At 38.7% G+C, this 19,949-nt stretch overlaps 1 protein-coding gene across 2 annotated transcripts in view; it reads right to left on the bottom strand.

The window, feature by feature from the left end:
- aldh1a2 (aldehyde dehydrogenase 1 family, member A2) overlaps positions 1 to 19,949 on the bottom strand; it is a 70,784-nt gene that overhangs the window by 20,242 nt on the left and 30,593 nt on the right. Inside the window, exons 5-7 of one of the 2 annotated variants that reach the window (XM_060853272.1) lie at positions 12,286 to 12,347; positions 9,866 to 9,994; positions 9,624 to 9,737 (exon numbers count right to left, since the gene is read on the bottom strand). In XM_060853272.1, coding sequence (XP_060709255.1) covers positions 9,624 to 9,737; positions 9,866 to 9,994; positions 12,286 to 12,347 — 305 coding nt within the window. The remainder of the gene's footprint in view (positions 1 to 9,623; positions 9,738 to 9,865; positions 9,995 to 12,285; positions 12,348 to 19,949) is intronic. The other variant, XM_060853273.1, reaches the window with a different exon arrangement.

The following is a 19,949-nucleotide window of genomic DNA, read 5'->3' as shown; positions in this document are numbered from 1 at the left end:
ACAAAGTTTGGCACCAGGCTACATTAGATGATTCTAGGACAGGAAAAACTAAAGTTTGGTCAAAGTTTTTAAGCGGAATCTTAAAGAAGAAAAAGGAGGAGGAGAGATGGAAAGTTTTAGGGAGTCAATTTCAGAGCTTACTATCTTGGCAGCTGAAAACACAGTCCAAATGGTAGAGCAATTAAAATTGTCAACACTCAAAACATCTCAATTTGGGGTGGGGGGTGGGGGGACAGATATCTCAAAGTGCTGTGCAGCTGGGGACATTTGCAGAGATAGGAAGAAGATATGGTCACAGAGGAATTTCAAAAAGGGGACAAAAATTTTAAAATTGAGGCATTGCTTGACTGAGGACTAGTGGAAATCAGGGCAGTTAGGACATGGGCATCAGAGTTTTGGATGGTATCAAATTTGCAGAGGATTTAATTGGAGAGACTGGCCAGGAGTGAGTTGGAATGGATTATTTTTATTCGCTCATGGTCAGACTTTATTGTCTGTACATAGTTGCCCTTGAGAAGGTGTGGTGAGCTGCCTTCTTGCACTGCAGCAGTCCATGTGCGGTTGGTTGACCCACAGTGCCCTTAGAGAATAAAGTTCAGGATTTCAATCCAGCAAAAGTGAAGGAATGGCCATATATTTCCAAGTCAGGATGGTGAGTGGCTTGCAGGGAATGGTGTACCCATGTATCAGCTGCCCTTATCCTTCCAACTGGAAGTGGTTGTGGGTTTGAAAGGTGCTGTCCTCATGCATTGATGCTCAATTGAGCTTCCCTTCTCACAGAACATGATAATATAATTGAAATTACTGAAATTTCCAAAATAAAAATGCATTGCAATTAGATGCTATGTTTAAAGTGCCAATATTAAGTCATCTCATTTGTTGAATAGAAATTTTCCAACTGGAAGCAAGTTGGCTTTGTACCGCTAGAAAGCATTTGGAAGTTTCAAAATGAAGAAATTTATTCATTTTATCAGCTTTTTAAAAATGTAATTTTACTTTTACTGAAAAGCCAAAGCAAAGGCCATAACATCATAAGTGCAGGACACCAAAAATGTTACAAAAGTTAAGATAAAATGGAAGATAAACTGAGACTGGGTGATTATAAATTCTAGTTTCAACAAAGCCTGAAAGTCAGAGGAAGAAAGTGAGAATGAGGTGGTGAGGAGATCTCCAATTGTACACTAAAAGAATAAATGAAGGGTCAGAAGCTGTTTTGAGTCTGAGTTTCAGCCCAATGAGGGTTTGGAGATGGGAGAGAGTACAAAAGGTCGGAGGCTGAGTTTTCAAAGGAACAAGAGAGAAACCATAGTGGGACATTGACCGCACCAATATCAATTGTAAAGATTACATCAGTTACAAGTGAAGATGCAGCAGACAGCAGAGGAAGGAGGTTTGCTTCTACAGAAAATTAGGAATTACCTCAGTTCAGGATGAAAGAGCAATGCTAGGAGGAAGAGCTTTATTAAATATGCCAGCAGTATTAAGAACAAAGGAAATAGCAGCAGGACCATACAATACGGTGTGTTAACCCAGATCCACAAGTCAAGTCGATCATGGCCAATCTTTCGCTTTAACTCCATTGATTTAGTTGCTCTCCCTATCACCACATTCCCTGAGATATTATTGGCTTATCCTTGAATTGGCTTTGCTTTTATTAAGAGTTTAAAATTATTGAAGGGAAAATAAAGTCTTGGGTTAATAAACATAGAATTACTTACATGCAGCTTTAGCAACAGAGGAGATCAAAGAGTTCTATTTGTAGTCAGTGTGACCAAGATTAATAAAGGACCAGAGTGGAAGTACCAGGGGCAAGAGGTTGTACCTGTTGGCTAGTAACAGACATGAAGAAACTGCTGCAAAAATACTTTCTACATCAGGTTCCACAGCATAAATTGCACCAAGCAGAACTTCTACATTTTCATTGAGAACTTCTCCAGCTTTTCCCATATCACAATGTAATGTGTTTATATCAGAATCAGAAAAAATTACTTCAAGAAGATAGTATACACTATATCACAAATGTAAGTAGAGAAAACAAGACCAATCAACCCTTGTAGCTCTCCTGTTTTCGAAATCCTGTGTCATAGAATTTGGCTGTATCTTTTCAGAATTGTATCTGCTCCATAGAAGAAAGTAAACTAATGAGTAAAAATATATGCTCAGCGTCTGTTAATAAAAAAAATACAATTGTTCCGGTAATCACAGGAGGAAAATTCCAGCAAAGGAAACCTTAGTTACTGGAAACTCAATCATCATAAGAAATTAATTATTAAAAGATGCAAAAGAAAGTCTCTCAAGCAGACTTCTTGGAGGACAGCAGCGCAGCTTTTCATAAGGGAGCAGATCACTGCTGTTAGCAGGCAGACCTTTTATTACACTAGACCTTGCGGTGCACTTTTTATTGGAAAATAGATGTCCTGTTTTGTGATATTCCTATCAAACCAAATGTTAACCTCTGTGAGACACAGCTGCTTTTAGATATTTGGATCATAACAGGAAATCAAAACCTAAAAAGGACACAGTATATAATGGCTGAACATCGCAGTAAGCATCTGGTTTTGTTTGGATCTGCGAGATGGAGCTTTAGATTTTGGATAATTTTCATTTTCATTTTTAGGGTCATGAAGCTTTTAAATGTGCAGGTAATGAAAATAAACTGCAATTGAGGCAAACCACACAATATGACTTAGAACATATGCTTTAATGAAAGCAGAACCTTCTAGAATTGCGACTAAAATAATTTTGCCTGAAGAGGCACCTCCAAATCACTTACAACTTTGAAATATTTGTTATGAAACGGTTTGAATCTCCATTTTAACACAATGATAACTTAAATAAAAATAAATCTGTCAGACTCATTGTTTGGGAAGTGATTTTGTCTTTTATAGTGCAACCTGTTGTCTCATGGACAAGCTGCTTGTATTCCAAGTGGTAAATAAATGTCTGTGCAACATGATTCAGAGAGACTTTCTGATCCAGTGCCCATCTCCTCAGGCACCCAGAATAGCTTGGATTAAATTTTATGATAGTGGTTATTAGATTCCTCAGACGGCTGCATTCTTTACGCAAGCTGTTCCATCCGAAGCAAACTCTAACATACTCAAAGACCTGAAGCCCAAAACTTATCCTACGCCAAATCCTAATTCCATTTCATCCTGATCAACCAACACCCCTCCACCCCTATTTGATTCTCCCCCTCCACTATGAAATTGAATTCAAAATGTCAGTTTGAGTTACAAATCTCACTCTGTTCTGTCATTGTGTTTTGCCTTTTAAGCTTTTCAGCACAATACACCCCTCGGCCTCTGACCTTCAGTGCATCACTTACCCCTCCCATTCTACAATCTGCATGAAAACTTGAACTGCAAACTCTGGAACTCACTGCATAACATTCCTCCTTGTCACCACACCCTCAAAAGCCTCCTGAGGACCTACCTCTCTGACCACATCCCCTGACTATACTACCTCCTGTTTCTAATTTGTATCTTTATGAGAAGTCTTTAAACACGGACTCCAGGCAAGTTGTTACTGTTAATGGAATTGGCAGTTGGTCCTTCTACCTAGTTGAATTGTTTGGGTCTTCTCCAACTCCAAACGCACTTGCGGGTGACCATAAGATTATGCCCCATTGTGTCATCAAAAGGCATTTGAAAAGGTACCACCTAAAAGGTTATTGCGTGACGAGGGAGTTTGTGTTGGGGCGGTAACATGCTGACAGGTATAGAAGATTGGCTCTCTGGCAGAAAACAGAAAGTATGCAAAAGTGGGTCATTTTTAGATTGGCAGATGTGACAAATGGGGTCCTGCAAGTGCTTATGCTGTACTCTTGAATTTTTAAACATTTGTGTCAATGATATAGATGAGGGGATCAAAGGCATGGTCTATTTGTAGTGCAATGGTAGTGTCCCTACCTTTGAACCAGAGGACCCAGATTCAAGTCCCACTAGGTCCAGAGATGTGTAATAACCTCTCTTGAAAGGCTAATCAGGAGATATCTAACTAAAATTGCAAATGACACAAAGAGATAGGAAAATGTATTGGGAAGTTGGCATAACAAGGATGCAGACCAATACAGATAGGCGAGATGTGGGCAAACAATCTGGCAGATGGAGTATAATGTGGAAAACTGTGAAGTTGTTCACCTTGTCAGAAAGATAAAAAGGAGTTATTTAAATGGTTTATTTATTTTAAAGAGGGATCTAGGCTTTCTAGTGTATGAATCACAAAAAAGAATGATTCTACAACAAGTGATTAAGGCAGCTAATGAAATGTTATTCTTTATTACATGAGGAATTGAATATAAAAGTAAGGATTTATGTTTTTGTTCTACAGGGCATTGGTTAAGACCAAAGCTTGAATATTATAGAGTTTAAGGCTCCATATTTAAGGAAGAATATAAATGCATTTGAGGTGGTTCAGAAGGGGTTTTATAGATTGAAACTAGGAGTGAGTAGGTTGTCTTGTGAGGACAGACAGGACAGGCTTGGCTTGTTTTCATTAGAATTAATAGAATGAATGATGACTTGAATGAGATTAAAAGATTCTAATAGGCTTGGCAAAATGGATGTGAAAAGGATGTTTACTCTTGTGAGTGAATCAATAATTAGGGATTAAATGTTTTAAATTATGGTTGAAAAGATGAAGGGATTTTTGTTTTTGCTGAGAGAGCTATGTCAGAAGGGCATAGAATATTTTCAAAACACAGTAGAATCTTGTTAGGCAAGGGTTTTGAGGGCAGCTGGGAAGTGGAATGCGAAACACAAGCAGCTCAACCATGATCTTATTGAATGGTGGAAATTGCTTGAAGGGCTGAATGGCCTACTTCTGCCCATAATTCATATGTTGATATCTATTCAGTGACATGGCAATATTTATACCTCAATCAATACCACTGATGATCTGGTTATTTTCATATTGCTGTTTGTGAGAATTTGTATTTCCTGTGTTACGATACATGTCCAAAAGCACTCCACTTCCTGTAAAGTGCTTTGAGTCATCTGGTGGCGATGAGATATGTGAATGGAAGTCTGTTCTTCTCTCTTTCTTGGGTGTGGATCTTTGCAGTGCACAGCGTTGAAGCTGAAAATATCCCCTCAGATTTTATGTCTGAATCTTTCATCTTTGCCTTTTCAATTTCCCCTCTTTTCATCTGGGTTTTTATTCTGACTCGGTTTTATTAACTCTGGATACAAACTTTTGAATGTGCTTTGTTTGATCCTTGGAATTGGGAGGAAGATGCCTTTCAGCATCCTGTCACACGTGCAAGGCGTACCTTGCTGCAGGGATTGTTCAGGATTAAGAGAAGTCCTCCCTATGCTGCCGGGCTGAGTAGCATTTCAGAACACCCAGAACAATTTACCTGTTTTTGCTTTATATTAATGTGAGTAAAAAAAGGTAATTTAGGAAAGCACTACTGCTCCGTGTTCAGTGTCCTTTGAGAGGTGTACAAGTGGAAAGTCGACTGCAAAAGCTGAACAAGGGGTGGCATGGTGGTTGAGTGGTTAGCGCTGCTCCTCACAGCACCAGGGACCTGGGTTCAATTCCAGCCTCAAGCAACTGTCTGTGTGGAGTTTGTACATTCGCCCCGTGTCTGTGTGGGTTCCCGCCAGGTGCTCCATTTTCCTCCCACAATCCAAAGATGTGCAGGTCAGATGAATTGGCCATGCTAAATTGCCCAAGTCTCCAGAGATGTGTAGGTTAGATGCATTAGTCAGAGGTAAATATCAGGTAGGGGGAATGGGTCTGGGTGGGTTACTCTTCGGAGGGTCAGTGTGGACTTGTTGGATCAAAGAGCCTGTTACCAACTCCAGGGATTCTATATGACATATGACATAAGAAAAAGTTTTTACTCAGCCATCAGTTACAATCTGGATTGTGCTTCCTAAGAGCATGGAGGCTTTCAAATTGTAGTTGGATATCGCTCTTAAGCAAAAGCAATTGCAGAGCCTTGAGATAAAGGTGGTTAGGGGAATTACTCTTTCAGACAGCCAGCAAGAACTCAATGACCCGAAAGACCTCCTTCAGCTCTGTAACCATTCAATGACACTCTGCCCGAAAATGTATTAGCACGGAACAGCAAAATAAGAATGAAATGTCCGCATCTTGCTTGATAAGACTGTTAAAAATCTTTAAGTATGAACTCATTCAATATTCCACAGCGACCCACTCAAATCAAAAAAACACATTAAATCCTATGTTAGGCCTAGCATTAGTAATTTCAAAGAAGCAGTCAACACAAAAAGTTAAAGTAGTTTCTGCTTGAGAATATCAGTGCAGCGTCTGCTAGCACCTATATTGCTGGCAAGTATGAAGAGACAGAAGACTGGAAATGCAAAAGGCACTTTGGATACACAACCTTATTAAACCTACTGCAACACAGCGACTTATCTTGGCATTACAGACAAGGAAACTCTGACTCCGTAATTAGGCTGAACATCAGGGATGGTACTGGATCTGAGATGAAGACCTACAAGATCAATCAACCTCTTGCCATGCACTGCTCTTACAGTGAAAATCATCACTTCTCTTAATTGACATGCCATATCAGCCTTCCAGACAGCTACAGAGTTGACCAATTGCCTTTTGCTTCCTTTTCTGGCACAATAATTGAAGGTCAGATTATAAGACATATTTAAAGCAGATTAATTTTGATTTATGTTGCAATAATTGGTATTACTCAGTTGGCTGGATCGTTGGTTTGCGGAGCAGTGTGATGCCAACAGTATGGATTCAATTCCCATCACTGGTTTGAGGTTACCATGAAAGACTGTCCTTCTCAACTTGTTCCCTCACCTGAGGTCTGGTGGCCCTCAGGTTAAATCACCACCAGTCGCTTCTCTCTAATAAGAGAGCAGCTCCTATGGTCTGGTAACACTACGGCGACACTGTATGTTGCAATATTACTGGTGTACATGATGTCGCCTCTTGTGTTTGGTAATTCTTTCTGTGCTAATTGTCTACAAGTTTGAATATTTAATGCTCCAAAACTGAAGGTATAGCATTGGTGAAAAGCCAAAGCTTTCTACTGATCTGCATAGGATGCAGAACATCTGCTATTCAAGTCATCATTAATCTTAACCCTCCCCCACCACATCCACCACCCCCCCCCCACCCCCTCATCCCCAGCCCCCATCCCACAATACCAATCACTTGGGTGTTTTCAGAGGTTACAGAATTACCAGCTGTGCCAATTCATGCAAACCCTTTAGTGGAGGGGAACATCATCTCATGTGCTCACTGATCCATTGAAGCATAGAATAGACTTGAATTCTCACTGTAGTATTACAACTCTAGTAATAGTTAACATTAGTTAAATGGCTCTTCGGTTGTTTGTGCAGTCTTAAAGGCTTAATTCCAGACCATCATGATTAGTATTGATGAATAGGCAATGAAATGTTAGCCAAGATTACATAGGTCACTGGAGGAGGATAGTAAAATTGCAGGAAACGTCATAGAATCAGTTCAATTGATCCTTCTGCAGGGACTTCCCTTCTGACAGTGGGAACAGATGAGGATTAGAGCCTGCTGCAAAGTGGCTGGCAGATGATGAGCATTAATTCAGGACGATTTCAGGTCAACATGGGAAGCCCCTCGCCACGTAGGGCAGCTACCAGCTCCCTTTGGCATCTGTGAGTAGTGGTGTTGGGGGCAAGATGGTGATGGGAGATGGGAGATGGGAGGGAGGTCAGGTATAGGGGACGAGACTTTCACAGCCAGAAGCTTGATGGCCAAAAATGTGGGTGTTCGGCAGGATAGACAGCACCCTTCCCCTTCCCCACAGCTCCAATTATCTCCCCAGTGCTATTTCAACTCTACCCCTCTGAGCATTTTATAGTTTTTGAAGATTATATTGGCTTAGTTCCAGACCTCTTCCCCCATCTGCCCTAACATTGCTTCTAAGAATGAAAGTTCTAACCCAAATTTTGCAATGAACTTATTAAAATGATTTATTAAAAATAACATCATCAATTCTTGCTTTAAATATAGAGGTATACAGCACAGAAACAGACTCTCCAGTCCATGCCAACCAGACATCCTAATAAATCTGGTCCCATTTTCTGGCATTTGACCCATATTCCTCTAAACCCTTCCTATTGCCCGATGCCTTTAAATGCCATAATTGTCCCAGCCTCCACCACTTCCCCATTAGCTCATCCCATACACGCACCACACTCTGCATTAAAAGTGTTGCCCCTTAGGTCCCTTTTAAATCTTTTCCCTCTCACCTTAAATCTATGCCTTCTAGTTTGGACACCCCTACCACAGGGAAAAGACCTTGTCTATTTACCCTATCCATGCCCCTCATGATTTTATAAACCTCTATAAGGTCACCACTCAGTGACCAACACTCCAGGGAATATAACCCCAGTCCATTTAGCCTCTCCCTATAGCTCAAACTCTTCAATCCTGGCAACATACTTTCAAATCTTTTCTGAACTTTTTAAACTTCACAACATCCTTCCGATAGCAGGAAGACCAGAATTGTATTCCAATCGTGGCCTAATCAATGTCCTATACAGCTCCAACATGACCCCCAACTTCTATACTCAAGGCACTGACCAGCATCTGGTCTCTGGATAGTTGAAGACTATAAGACGTATGATCCAAGATGATCATTGGGATGCTATGAAAGTCCTAACGTACTGACTCTGTGGAAATTGCCTGGTAAGTTATCATGAGAAGTGTGGATAGGGTAAACAGCCAATGATTTTTTTTCCTCTAGGGTGGGGGAGTCCAAAACTAGAGGGGCATGGACTTAAGGTGAGTGGAGAAAGATCTAAAAAGGACCTGCAGAATACTCCAGTGGAATATTGACCAGAAAGATCAGCGGAAGGTAAGTGGGTATGTTTTTTCCTTCTTATCAGTGACAGAGAAAGGGCTGACTAGAAGTTTCAGGCTGTGATCTATTCTGACTTATTTATTGATGCATTGCAGAGGTACATTAATTCAAAACCCTATTTGCCTCATTTAAAATCTACTATCACCTCTCACCTTAAATCCACACCCTCTAGTTTTGGATTCTCCCATTTGGTGGAAGGCAAGGTGTTTTCTGGTCTTTGCCACCAGAGAGTTTAACTAGGGGTCACAATTTCAAGATTGTCAGCAAGAGAGTGAGGGAGTGAGATGAAGAGTATTTTCTTAGAGCATTGTTAGGAGTTGGAATGCATTGTCTTGGGAGACTGGTGGAGGTGGATTCCATAGTAGATTTCAAAAAGAGCTGGATATAGATTTGAAAGTGATGAATTTAATGGGCTACAGAGACAGGGGGGACGAGCGGGACTAGTGGCTCTGTGGGAGCTGGAACAGAAACAATTGGTCGAATAGCCTCTTTCCGTGCAGTAAATTCTATGATTCTAATTAATCTTCCATCTCATTTTAGGATCATACTGTATGCAAATTGTCTGCCTCATTTGACTACTACACACAGTGATGATACTTCAATCCATTGGTAGTGGAGTACTCCAGAACATCCTAGAGACATGATAAAACAATGTAAATGCAGATACTTCATATTTAATTCTATTATTTGTGCCATTTAACAACTTGATATAAACCCTCAGTGTTAATTTCAAGTCAATATAACATTGTGTTAATTTTGACAATGTTTCTGGCAAGTTGTGTACCTCATTTGATCCCGTAAATGCGATTTTGTCGATATCCATATGAGAGGCTATTGCTGCACCAGCTGTCACACCAAATCCAGGCACAATGTTGACCACACCTGGAGGAAACCCAGTCTGTGAAAGTAGGATTAGATGACATATGTTCAGCAAAGGAAAAACTGCCTCGAATAACTGGAGAGATCTCAGAGGAACTGTCAGATCTCACTACTTATGTCATCATTGAAAGTAAAAAAAAAGCACACCTCAATGATGAGGGCTCCCATGTAGAGCGCAGTCAGGGGTGTTTGCTCTGCTGGTTTGATGACTACTGTGTTACCACAACACAAGGCAGGAACTATCTTCCACGCAAACATGAGAAGGGGAAAATTCCACTGCAAGCAAATGAGGAACAGAAAGATGATTTTAAAAATGGGATATGTAAAATCATGTTCTGATGACAAAAGCTCATAATTATTTAAGACCGACTGTTGACAAGACTGTTTGTACATTTCTGTACAGTAATTAAGTAGCACCATTGCTGGAGTTACGTAAAAATGCATTTACATATTTAAGCTGAAGATCACTGTTGATCACCAATACACCAAGAATTTCTGACAACATTGTCTTCTGTTCTAAATCAGCTAATTCATCAATTTGTTTTAATACTTTCATTAAAATATTGGACCAAGAATGTTAGATATATGTATGTCTGTTCAGTGTTGATCTATCATAACATAAATGTTAATTTACAGGCTATATATTTTAGACAAAGCAGCAACTTGTTTGTTTCCCACTTCATTAAGAATTGTACTTGCACTATTCAACATATGTTCCGCTGTTTTCTTTTCACCATACTTCATTTTTTTTTTGCATTTTCATGATTTCTACAATTTCTTGGAGAAAGAGGGGAATCTCATTGAAATGATATTATGGTACACTTTAACTTTGTGAATGTTTTTAATAAATCTTAACATCAGTAAGTTTCAGACATATTGTGAATATTTTTAGATTAGACCATCGACCAAGTAAACAATGTTTACTGACTTAAGCATTGACATTTCAGTTAGTGATTAGTGGACTATTCACGCATTTTTTTCCCCCTGCAGCCAGATGACAGATTGGCTGCCCAACCCCTGGGTCTCCAACTACTAGTCTTTGGACCAATTGCTAAACGATGAACTAACGTTATCTGAAGCTGCATACTCTCTCCAAATGAAGTCCCTCCACACACTGAAGTACGTGTTTGGCCCCTGTTTGGATTTCCTCCCAGTAACATGGCTAGGAAAAAGGATGCAGTGATCTGAGCTGTACATGGTTCATCACTTGACAAGGCTTTATATTGACATCTTTTATAACGGTTTCAGGCCTACTAATTGGTACTGGCTATTGCTCAGTTGATGGTGCATTCAAATCTAATTCCAGGATGTGAGGTCAAAAATCAAGGCTAGCAATCCAGTGTAGCATGGAGCATGCTGCACTGTCAGAGACACCATATTTTGGGTTAGATATTAAACCAGGGACCTGTCTGCTTGCTTTGGTGAATGTAAAAGATTGCACAGCACTGTTTGAGAAAAGGGTAGAGGCAAAATGACTAGTGTCCTGGTCAATATTTATCTCTCAAATAACACCAGAAAAACAGGTTTCCTGGTCATTATCACATTGCTGTTTGTGAAAATTTACAGCGTGGAAGTTGACTGTCACGTTTCCTACATTGTCATTGTTACTCCATTTCATTGGCTACAAAGCGTTTTGAGCTATCTGCTGGTTGGGAAAGGCACTAAACGAATGCAAGTTATTTATTTATTTTTCTACTCATCCAGCCTGTTTACAAAAGCTACAATTCTTCCGTGCCTGGACACAATTATTTTCCTCATGTTATATAAATCATGTCGTGTATAGGTCACTCCCCTGTATAAATACAGATCCTTGGATACATCAAAATAGACAATAATTTGATACTGCAATTATTGCCCAGAGTGATTGACATTTAAAAGCCAACTATAGTCATGACGACAGTGAAGCATGAAGCAACAGTATTTCATTTACACTCAATTACACAAACTCAAAATTTGCTAACTTAAATGTTACCACCCTTGGGTTTTAAATATTATAATTCATTTTATAGGTTCAAGCATACTGATATTTATCTGAAAGAGACAGATACAAGGCATGAGCTTTATTAGGATATTTACTCTCCACCTAACTGTTTACATTTGGATACTTCTCAATGTAGATTGCAAAGTATACATATTATATATATTCAGCTCTCAAGAATATCCACAACTGTTGGAAGATACTGTTAAATGTTCTGTAATCACACTTTCACTGTAACACATGTGCAGCACTCAATCTATTCTGCATTTAATCTCAAATCCCTGTACAAAATAACTGAACCATCAAAGATTTTATTTGATTAATAAAGAATGTAAGGTGCTGATTTGATCTCTCTAATATATGCATTAAATTAACTATGAATGTAGCCAAATAAATAAGTCCCTTCTACTGTTTGAAAATAGGCTTTTCCTCGTATTCAATGGGCTGAGTTTTTATTTAAGGACTCCCAGCTGCAAGTTAGCCTTTCATGTCAGAGGTGCACAAATAATAAGATTAAAAATTGGTCTTCAGTTTTCATCTGTGGTATTTCTGAGAACATAAACACCTACTGTTGATGAATAATACTCACAGGGATGATCTGTCCACACACCCCTATTGGCTCATGTCTTGTAAATGTGAAATAATCTCCATCTGTAAGAAAGGTCTGCAATTACTCATCATTCCTGTTTGATTTGGCTGCACAAAAAAACATTAAATACTTCTCGGCACATTAATCAACTTGCACAGGAGAGAAAATATGTAGACTATCTTTTACTGTCAAGTCCTGATATTGACAAACCAATGTAGTTTTCAAGAAAAACAAATTGCGAAGAGAACTGTTTAATAAAAATCCTTGTTATAAAAAGGGACCAGGTAGACTGCAATTATATGATTAACATTATTGTTTTAAACCTGGTTCAACAATTTGATTGCCAACAAAGCATAACTTTTACAATACTTTTTCATTTTAATATTTGCCTAATCCAGTTGTTTTCGTTGTCCATTCCTTTTCCCACCTCGGGGAGAAAATTGAGTTGAGAAGGAAACATCCAATTCCAATCCTGATGTGAGTCTGTAACGATCCAGCAAGAGAAGTTTTTTTTATTGATTCATGGGATGAGACTGTAACTGGTAAGGCCAGCATTTCTTGCCCATTCCTAATTGCTCAGAGAGCAGTTAAAAATCAACCACATTGCTGGGTCTGGAATCACATGCAGGCTATGTGACTGATTAAGGGTGATCAGCCATGATCATATTGAATGGTGGTGGAGACTCAAAGGGCAGAATGGCCTACTCCTGCGCTTATTGTCTATTGTCAGACCAGGTAAAGATGGCAATTTCATTCTCTAAAGGACATTAGTGAATCAAATAGCTTTTTCCACAATTGACAATCACTTCACAATCATCATCAGACTCTTTATTCCAAATGTTTATTGAAATTATGATGGGATTTGAACCTGGGTCTCTGGATTAACAGTCCAGCAATAATACCACAAGGCCATCACTTCCCCGTATGCTTATGTTCAGTATGACATATAAGATATTGAATGGGTCATCAGGGTATAAACACTAAGGCATTGTTTTCCTAGCTATGGGATGAAGTAATCAGGGGCATGTTCTCAGGACAAGGGACTGTTCATTTAGAAACATAGACATAGAAAATGGGAACAAGAATAGGCCATCCACCACTTGCACCACTACGACCACAGCTGGTCATCCAGGTCAGTACCCAGTTCCTGTTTTCTCCCAATAGCCTTTGATTGCTTCAGCCCTAAGAACTACATTCAATGCTTTGATCTCAACCTTTTGCTGTGGCAGAGATTTGCACAGCCTCATCCCTTTCTTGATGATGAAATTTCCCCTCATCATGGGCCCAATTGCCTACCCCCGTATCAACTGTGACCACTAGTTTTCAATTTCCCACTCATCAGGAATATCCTTCCTCTATTTATTCTGTATACTCCCATTAGAATGTTATAGGTTCTTATAAAAGCGTACCCCCCCTCCTTACTTTTTGAAACTCCAGTGAATGTATTCCTAATTAATTCTATCTCTCTCCTTGTGTCTGTCCTGTCCCTTCAAGAATCAGTCTGGTAAAATTTTGTTGCACAACCTCCAAATCCAGAACATTCTTGCTCAGTTAAGGGCACCAAAACTGAACACAAAGCTCCAAATCTGGTCTCAGCACAATTGCAGCAAGGTATGCCTGCCCCTGTACTAAAACACGCGATTTGCCTTCCATACCACCTGATGCACCTACACACTTACTTTCAGCAACTAAGTTACAAGGGCATCCAGGTCTTGTTGCACATCCCCTTTTCCCAGCCTAAATTAGGACTGTGATGAGGAGAAATCTCTTCACTCAAGTGGTTGTGAATGTTTCAAGTTCTTCACCCTAGATGGTGGTGGGTGCTCCGTCACTGAACATGCTTAAGGCTGAGATAGACAGGTATTTGGACTCTCAGGGAATCAAGGGCTGATTGTGTCATCCTAATTGATATGCTAGGGTTATAATGAGTAAGCAGTAAAGTGAAATTGAAGCTAAGGATCAGTCATGATTGAGTTTTTTCTTTCTTTCATTCCAATGGGTTTTAAGCTTGACTCTTGAACCTATTCCTTAACTTCTTATGTTATTTTCTCAAGAATATTACCTTCACAAAAAAAAGATATATTCCACGAATGGTGGATACTGATCTAGCCTTGTTCATAGAATGCATTACAGCCAAGCCTATAAGTTGAATATATCAATGGAAAGGTGTAAAACAAACATTTCAACATTTATTCTTTAACATAAATTCAAATTATGAGTCAACCCAGCCAAGTCCAAAATCAGTCTGAAGTGGAGTTGCAAATATCTTATCATTTTCTTAAGGTTTAGATGCAATTATTGGAAGATGTGTCATTAGGAACTTTTTTTTAAAATAGGGGATTGACAGGCAGAGTTAATACCATGGAGTCCAAAATCGGCTAAAGGACAACTCCACGATAAAAATAGCCAAGTTCCACGCCAGTCAACACCCACAGTCAAATTATTGCCAGTCAGTTATACTTGGTGGAAGAATGTGGTGAAATGTATGCATTTTTCCAATTTCCAGAGTGTTTATATTCTGTAAATAGTAAGCAGTCAGCGACGTAAATGAGGGAATTATTTTTGTGCGATGATTCAAGAGGCGATCTTTCACTTGTTTCAGCAATCCTCAGTTTAAAGATCGAAAATATCTACAAATGCATTAAACTTCCTTTTCACAATTCTTCAAAAAGTATTTATTTGGTTATAAAGCACATTGGGGCATTCTGAGTTCATGAAAGATGCTATATAAACACAAGTTATTTCTTTTTGTCTCCCATATGGAAGCTTGTATTTCTATGATAGATTACTGGATTGGCAGGAGGTGTTGTATTCCTTGTCTCCATTTAACCCAGGGTGCTTTCACTAATTGTGGCATCCAAGCTGATATGCTAGTTGAAATAGTTTAAGATCCTTCTAATACGTTCCTTAAATTTGGATTCTGGAAACTGATTCCTGGTATTCACATTGTTAGGTCCATTATCTACAATTTTATGTCAGACTCATAAACGCTCTGCACAAATCAAAGATTCAAAGTAAGACCCTCAGTGTATCGACTCAGCTGCTGAATGGGTAAATTCACAGGACAGCATGAGGCCCATTCTAATTCTTTCTGAAATGCTTATTTCTTTGCATTTCAATACAGATGCACAGAATCTCAGAATTATTCCAGTGCAGCAGAAGGCCATTTGGTTTACTCTGCCTACACTAGCTGTACAAACGAGCATCATTACCCAGTGCTCATCTCCTGTTGTCTCTCCACACCCTTGCACGTTACTTCAACAGTTAAAATATAATGCCACATTTTAATGGACTGGCTTTTGATAATCATTAGTGCCAACATTTCCAAGATTTGCATTTACAAAGTGCCGAGAAGGGTGAATGCTTATGTTTTATTTGTCTTAACAAAGGTTATTTTTTCTTTCACAGTTTACGAACTGATAAAGAGAAGCAACTATATTAGAGGCACAGAGCGACAGTCTATTTTTCATTGTCACTGGAAATAACTAATGTGCATGTCTCCTGTCTGGGAGATATCAGTAGAAGTCCATTTGTATGAGGTCTGCACATTTGACACCAATCTGAAGGTGCCTAAAGGATTTTTTTTTAACATTGGAACCTCCCTGTGATATTCCACACTTTGATCTCCACCACACCTGAACCTCTCTGCAAGTGCTTAAAATGAATGAGCACTTGTCATTTGACAACACAGAACATGTCAAGATCAAGCTGTTCCAGTGGCTAGTTGGATACAAATAAATACATTTAATGCTGCCTTCAAGAAGGAAAGGATTCCTGCTGAGACATACAAATTAATGGAAAAACAAAGGTAGAAACTATTTACATGAAGAGTTACCAGCTGAACTGATTCTAAAAATAATTCTAGCATGGGTGGTGTTGCACTAATTAGAACATTTCCAAAATATGTTTGAATTTTTAATGCTTCACTGACTTGTCAGCCAATCTAGAATCATAACTAATTAGGATTACACTAAGCCTATGTTTCAATCTACAACAGCGATATTTTACATACCAAACGCTCATCTTAAATGAGCCATAGCATCGGTTTAAGACAACTTTTAAAAATCCTTTATTTTATTGTCTATTTTAAATGTTATTGGAAAAAGTGATTCTAGAAAAGTCAATGAATCCAAGAGAGTAAAGGAGCTGAATTGACACAATTGCTGAAACACCCCAAGCTCTTGATATTATCTATTAATCTTAGTTCAACTTCCTTACACTATTGGGATAAGCATCTCGTTTTGGCCAATTTCTTTCATGCTGTCATCAAGCTCAGATTATTTAAACAAATTCTGTTTTTTGAAACAACAGAAATAGAAATAAAATGAAAGGATGTTAAAGTTCAGCAGAATTTGTTTCAACTGTGGGATTTTATAATGGAGTTCTGATGGTACATCTTCCCCTTTAAGCATTTCAATTAAAAAAAATCCCATTCTCATGCCCAGAATGTCAGGACTAGCAGGAAAACAGCACAGTTGTAAGGTATAAATCACAGCTTTGGAAAGGGCTGTCGAAATACCAGAGGGAAAACTGACATCCCAAAGGCATTTCAGAATCGAACCGAAATCCAACAATGGTTTCGTTTCCAGTTTGTTGTAAATACTTTAGAAAGAACAACTGACAAGACATCTGACGTTTTGAGTAATTTTCATAGTGGGATGGTTTGAGGGTTAAAGAATTCCTGGCACATGAAAATCTCCAATAAAATTACAACAGAGTTTCTTGAAAATAACAGAGCAGCATTCTAAGAAAATGACACAAAAGACATTGTGTTTCATTATCAAAGAGGCAAGAATTTAAGATGAGCTGTACTTGAAAATTATTATCTTAAACCCTCTTGAAACTACCTACCACTTGCAAATATTTCTTGGACATTATAATTATTTCATTTGGACATAGATTGTTAAATGATTTATCACTGATTATAATTCAGCCTACTCTAGGTTACACTGATGTCTCACTGGTTTCACAGTGTTACTACCCCAGACTGACAGATTCACTGCATGCGCATTTTACAAAGTATAACTCTGTCTCCCCTCCCACTCGTCAAAACAGCATAAACTGGGAAGACATCTGGGCCTTGACTCTGTCATCATTTATACCAGTTCTTTAATGTCTTTCCACCATATACACCCACTCTGGAAGCCAGAACCCATTAGCTCTAACCCTGCAATTCACTGTGATTAAACATTTAATCAAGTGGTGTTTTTAAAAGCAGTTTCCACTATAAAGGAAATCTATCAAAAAAAAACTCTGCTAAACTACTGCTTTCAAAGGAATTAAATTAAGAAACTTGAGAAGCTCTTTTGAGTCTAATGTGTGTGCATCGTCCCATAGTAAGTGACTTTCAAGAGCTAATACAATAATATTTGAAGAATACAATCCTGCTATGGATTGTTTTTTTCTCTTTGGAACTTAAAGGGATGTGAAAATAGAGAGTGACAATGACAAATGGGTGACAGGACATTAACAATCCCCAATTTTGTTTTCTGTCAGCAATTGTATAGCCTTAACTTGAGAGAATTCAAGTGGTGGTGATCAGGAGGGAACAGTCTCATTCATCACTAAGTTAGATATGACTAGATTGTTTTAACCTTACACAAAACTCACCGATCTGGTGGTCATTTGACCCAAACTGATGATTTTGAAAGCTGCTGGTTCTATTCAGATGACTAAGCCCTGAACAGCATTAAAAATTCTTCAATAACTAATGCAGAGACCAGTAACACATACTTGTGTTGAACATACCTTAATTTTCATTCAAAGCACAGATTTTAAAAGGTGTACCACACTACAGAGACTGGCAGGACCACACCAGTTGGGACGTTAATCTGTACAATCACTGGTACTTCTCAAATAGGAACTGGAGTAGGTCATTCTCTAAAGTCATTCACAATAACCACCGACTGCATTGGTGGAAGTCTGACAAAAAATTATTAACAATCTCAGCTAAGATTAATATATTGCATGGGGAATGCAAGAAAGGAAAGTTATCTGCAAATGGGAGCATCTTAAGGGTTGAGTGGAGCTGTGAGCTGTAACTCTGACTTCTAACCTTGGTATCTACATTCCGATAGAGTGAAGACCCAGGTTAGAAGTTTGTTTTCTTTTGTCCATCATCAGGATATTGAATAAATTGAGTTTGGATCAGTTTGGAAAATCTTATGAAACTATCATTATGTGGACAGGAATTGATAAAGGTTGGTATAGCTAATCACAGTTGCAGGGATGCTGATCTGGAGTCAGGATTATGTCATATTAAAAGTATATGCTTATTTTTCTTGGTTCTCCATAATTACTGAACTATATGAATTTCAAAGTAAAAGGTTGGACCAAGCAATATTTCCAAAATTCTGTTTGCACAAGATGGCAATTAATCTTTTACATCAGCTATCCATATAAATCGAACTTGTGCTGAAGTTATACTTCAATGAGACCAATTCTTGTAGAATATGAGAAAGACGAAAGTTATACCACAAAGTTATGCTCCTGGGGAGCTTTGTTTTACTGTTAAGAGAAGCAGAGTTTGATTTCATGTATTAAGAAACTTAATACTGAGCTTTATATAGTGTTCAGAAAATTCAACAGTGACCCTTAAGTCATGCAGTTACATTGATATAAATCTGAAACTGCTTTCGATTAGTGTGAAACTCTCTGTATAACTCTATTGTTAATCAACTGGGTTGGTCTGAAAAGTAAACTGTATCTGACATTTCTTTGGAAATAGTATGATTTGCAATAATCAAATCTCCATGGTTAGAGTTTACTGCCAGTTTCCTGTCAATTTGAAATGATTTCAGATGTGTATCAAAGCAAAAGGGCAAGTATAAACCAACAATCACATCCTGATCTAAGCCCCACCATCAGCACCACCAGTTGCTTCATTGATAGCCTTCATTCCATCATAAGGTCAGAAGTGAGAATGTACACTCATGGAGTGAGAATATACACTCATGGAGTGAGAATGTACACAATGATCAGAATCCTTCACAACTCCTCATGTACGGGCTCAGTCTGTGCATACATGCAGCAAGATCTACACAGAATTGAGCAGATTAATGGCACACAAGTGCCTGCAATGACCATTTCAAACAAGACAGAATCTAACTATTTTCTCTCTCTGCACAGCTCCTATTGAACCTGCTGGGTTTTTGCAGCATTTCTGCTTTTGTTTCCAATTTGACTTAACCATTTCATCTTGCCAATGAGAATGCCATTGCCGAAACTTATAGCATCAATATCGAAGGCTGGGAATTGTGCAGCAAATAATTCAACTGCTTTCTCTGCTGTGCCTGTCCACCAGCCTCAAGACACAAGTCAGGGTGAGAAGGAGTAATCTGTTTGTGAGGATATATGCAGCTGCAGGACAAAACAGCCATCTTGCTTGGAGACCAAACTAATATGTTTAACATCCACTCCCTTCATACTGATACACAATGTCACAGTGTGCACCATCTAGAAATGCACTGAACAATTCAATAAGCATCCTTCAACCATACCTTTCAAACACATGATGTCTACCACCAGGAAAGAAAAGGACAGCTAATGCAGAAACTGCCACATCCAAATTCCCCTCCAAGTTACACACACCTTGACCTAGAATGTTTTGTCAATTCTTTACTGTTGCTGGATCTAAACTCTAGAACTCCCTCCCCAACATTGCT

This window comes from Hemiscyllium ocellatum, chromosome 39 (assembly GCF_020745735.1).
Source record: "Hemiscyllium ocellatum isolate sHemOce1 chromosome 39, sHemOce1.pat.X.cur, whole genome shotgun sequence".
NCBI lineage: Eukaryota > Metazoa > Chordata > Chondrichthyes > Orectolobiformes > Hemiscylliidae > Hemiscyllium > Hemiscyllium ocellatum.
The sequence above is the reverse complement of the archived record's forward strand: the minus strand, read 5'-3'. Positions and strand labels throughout refer to the sequence as shown.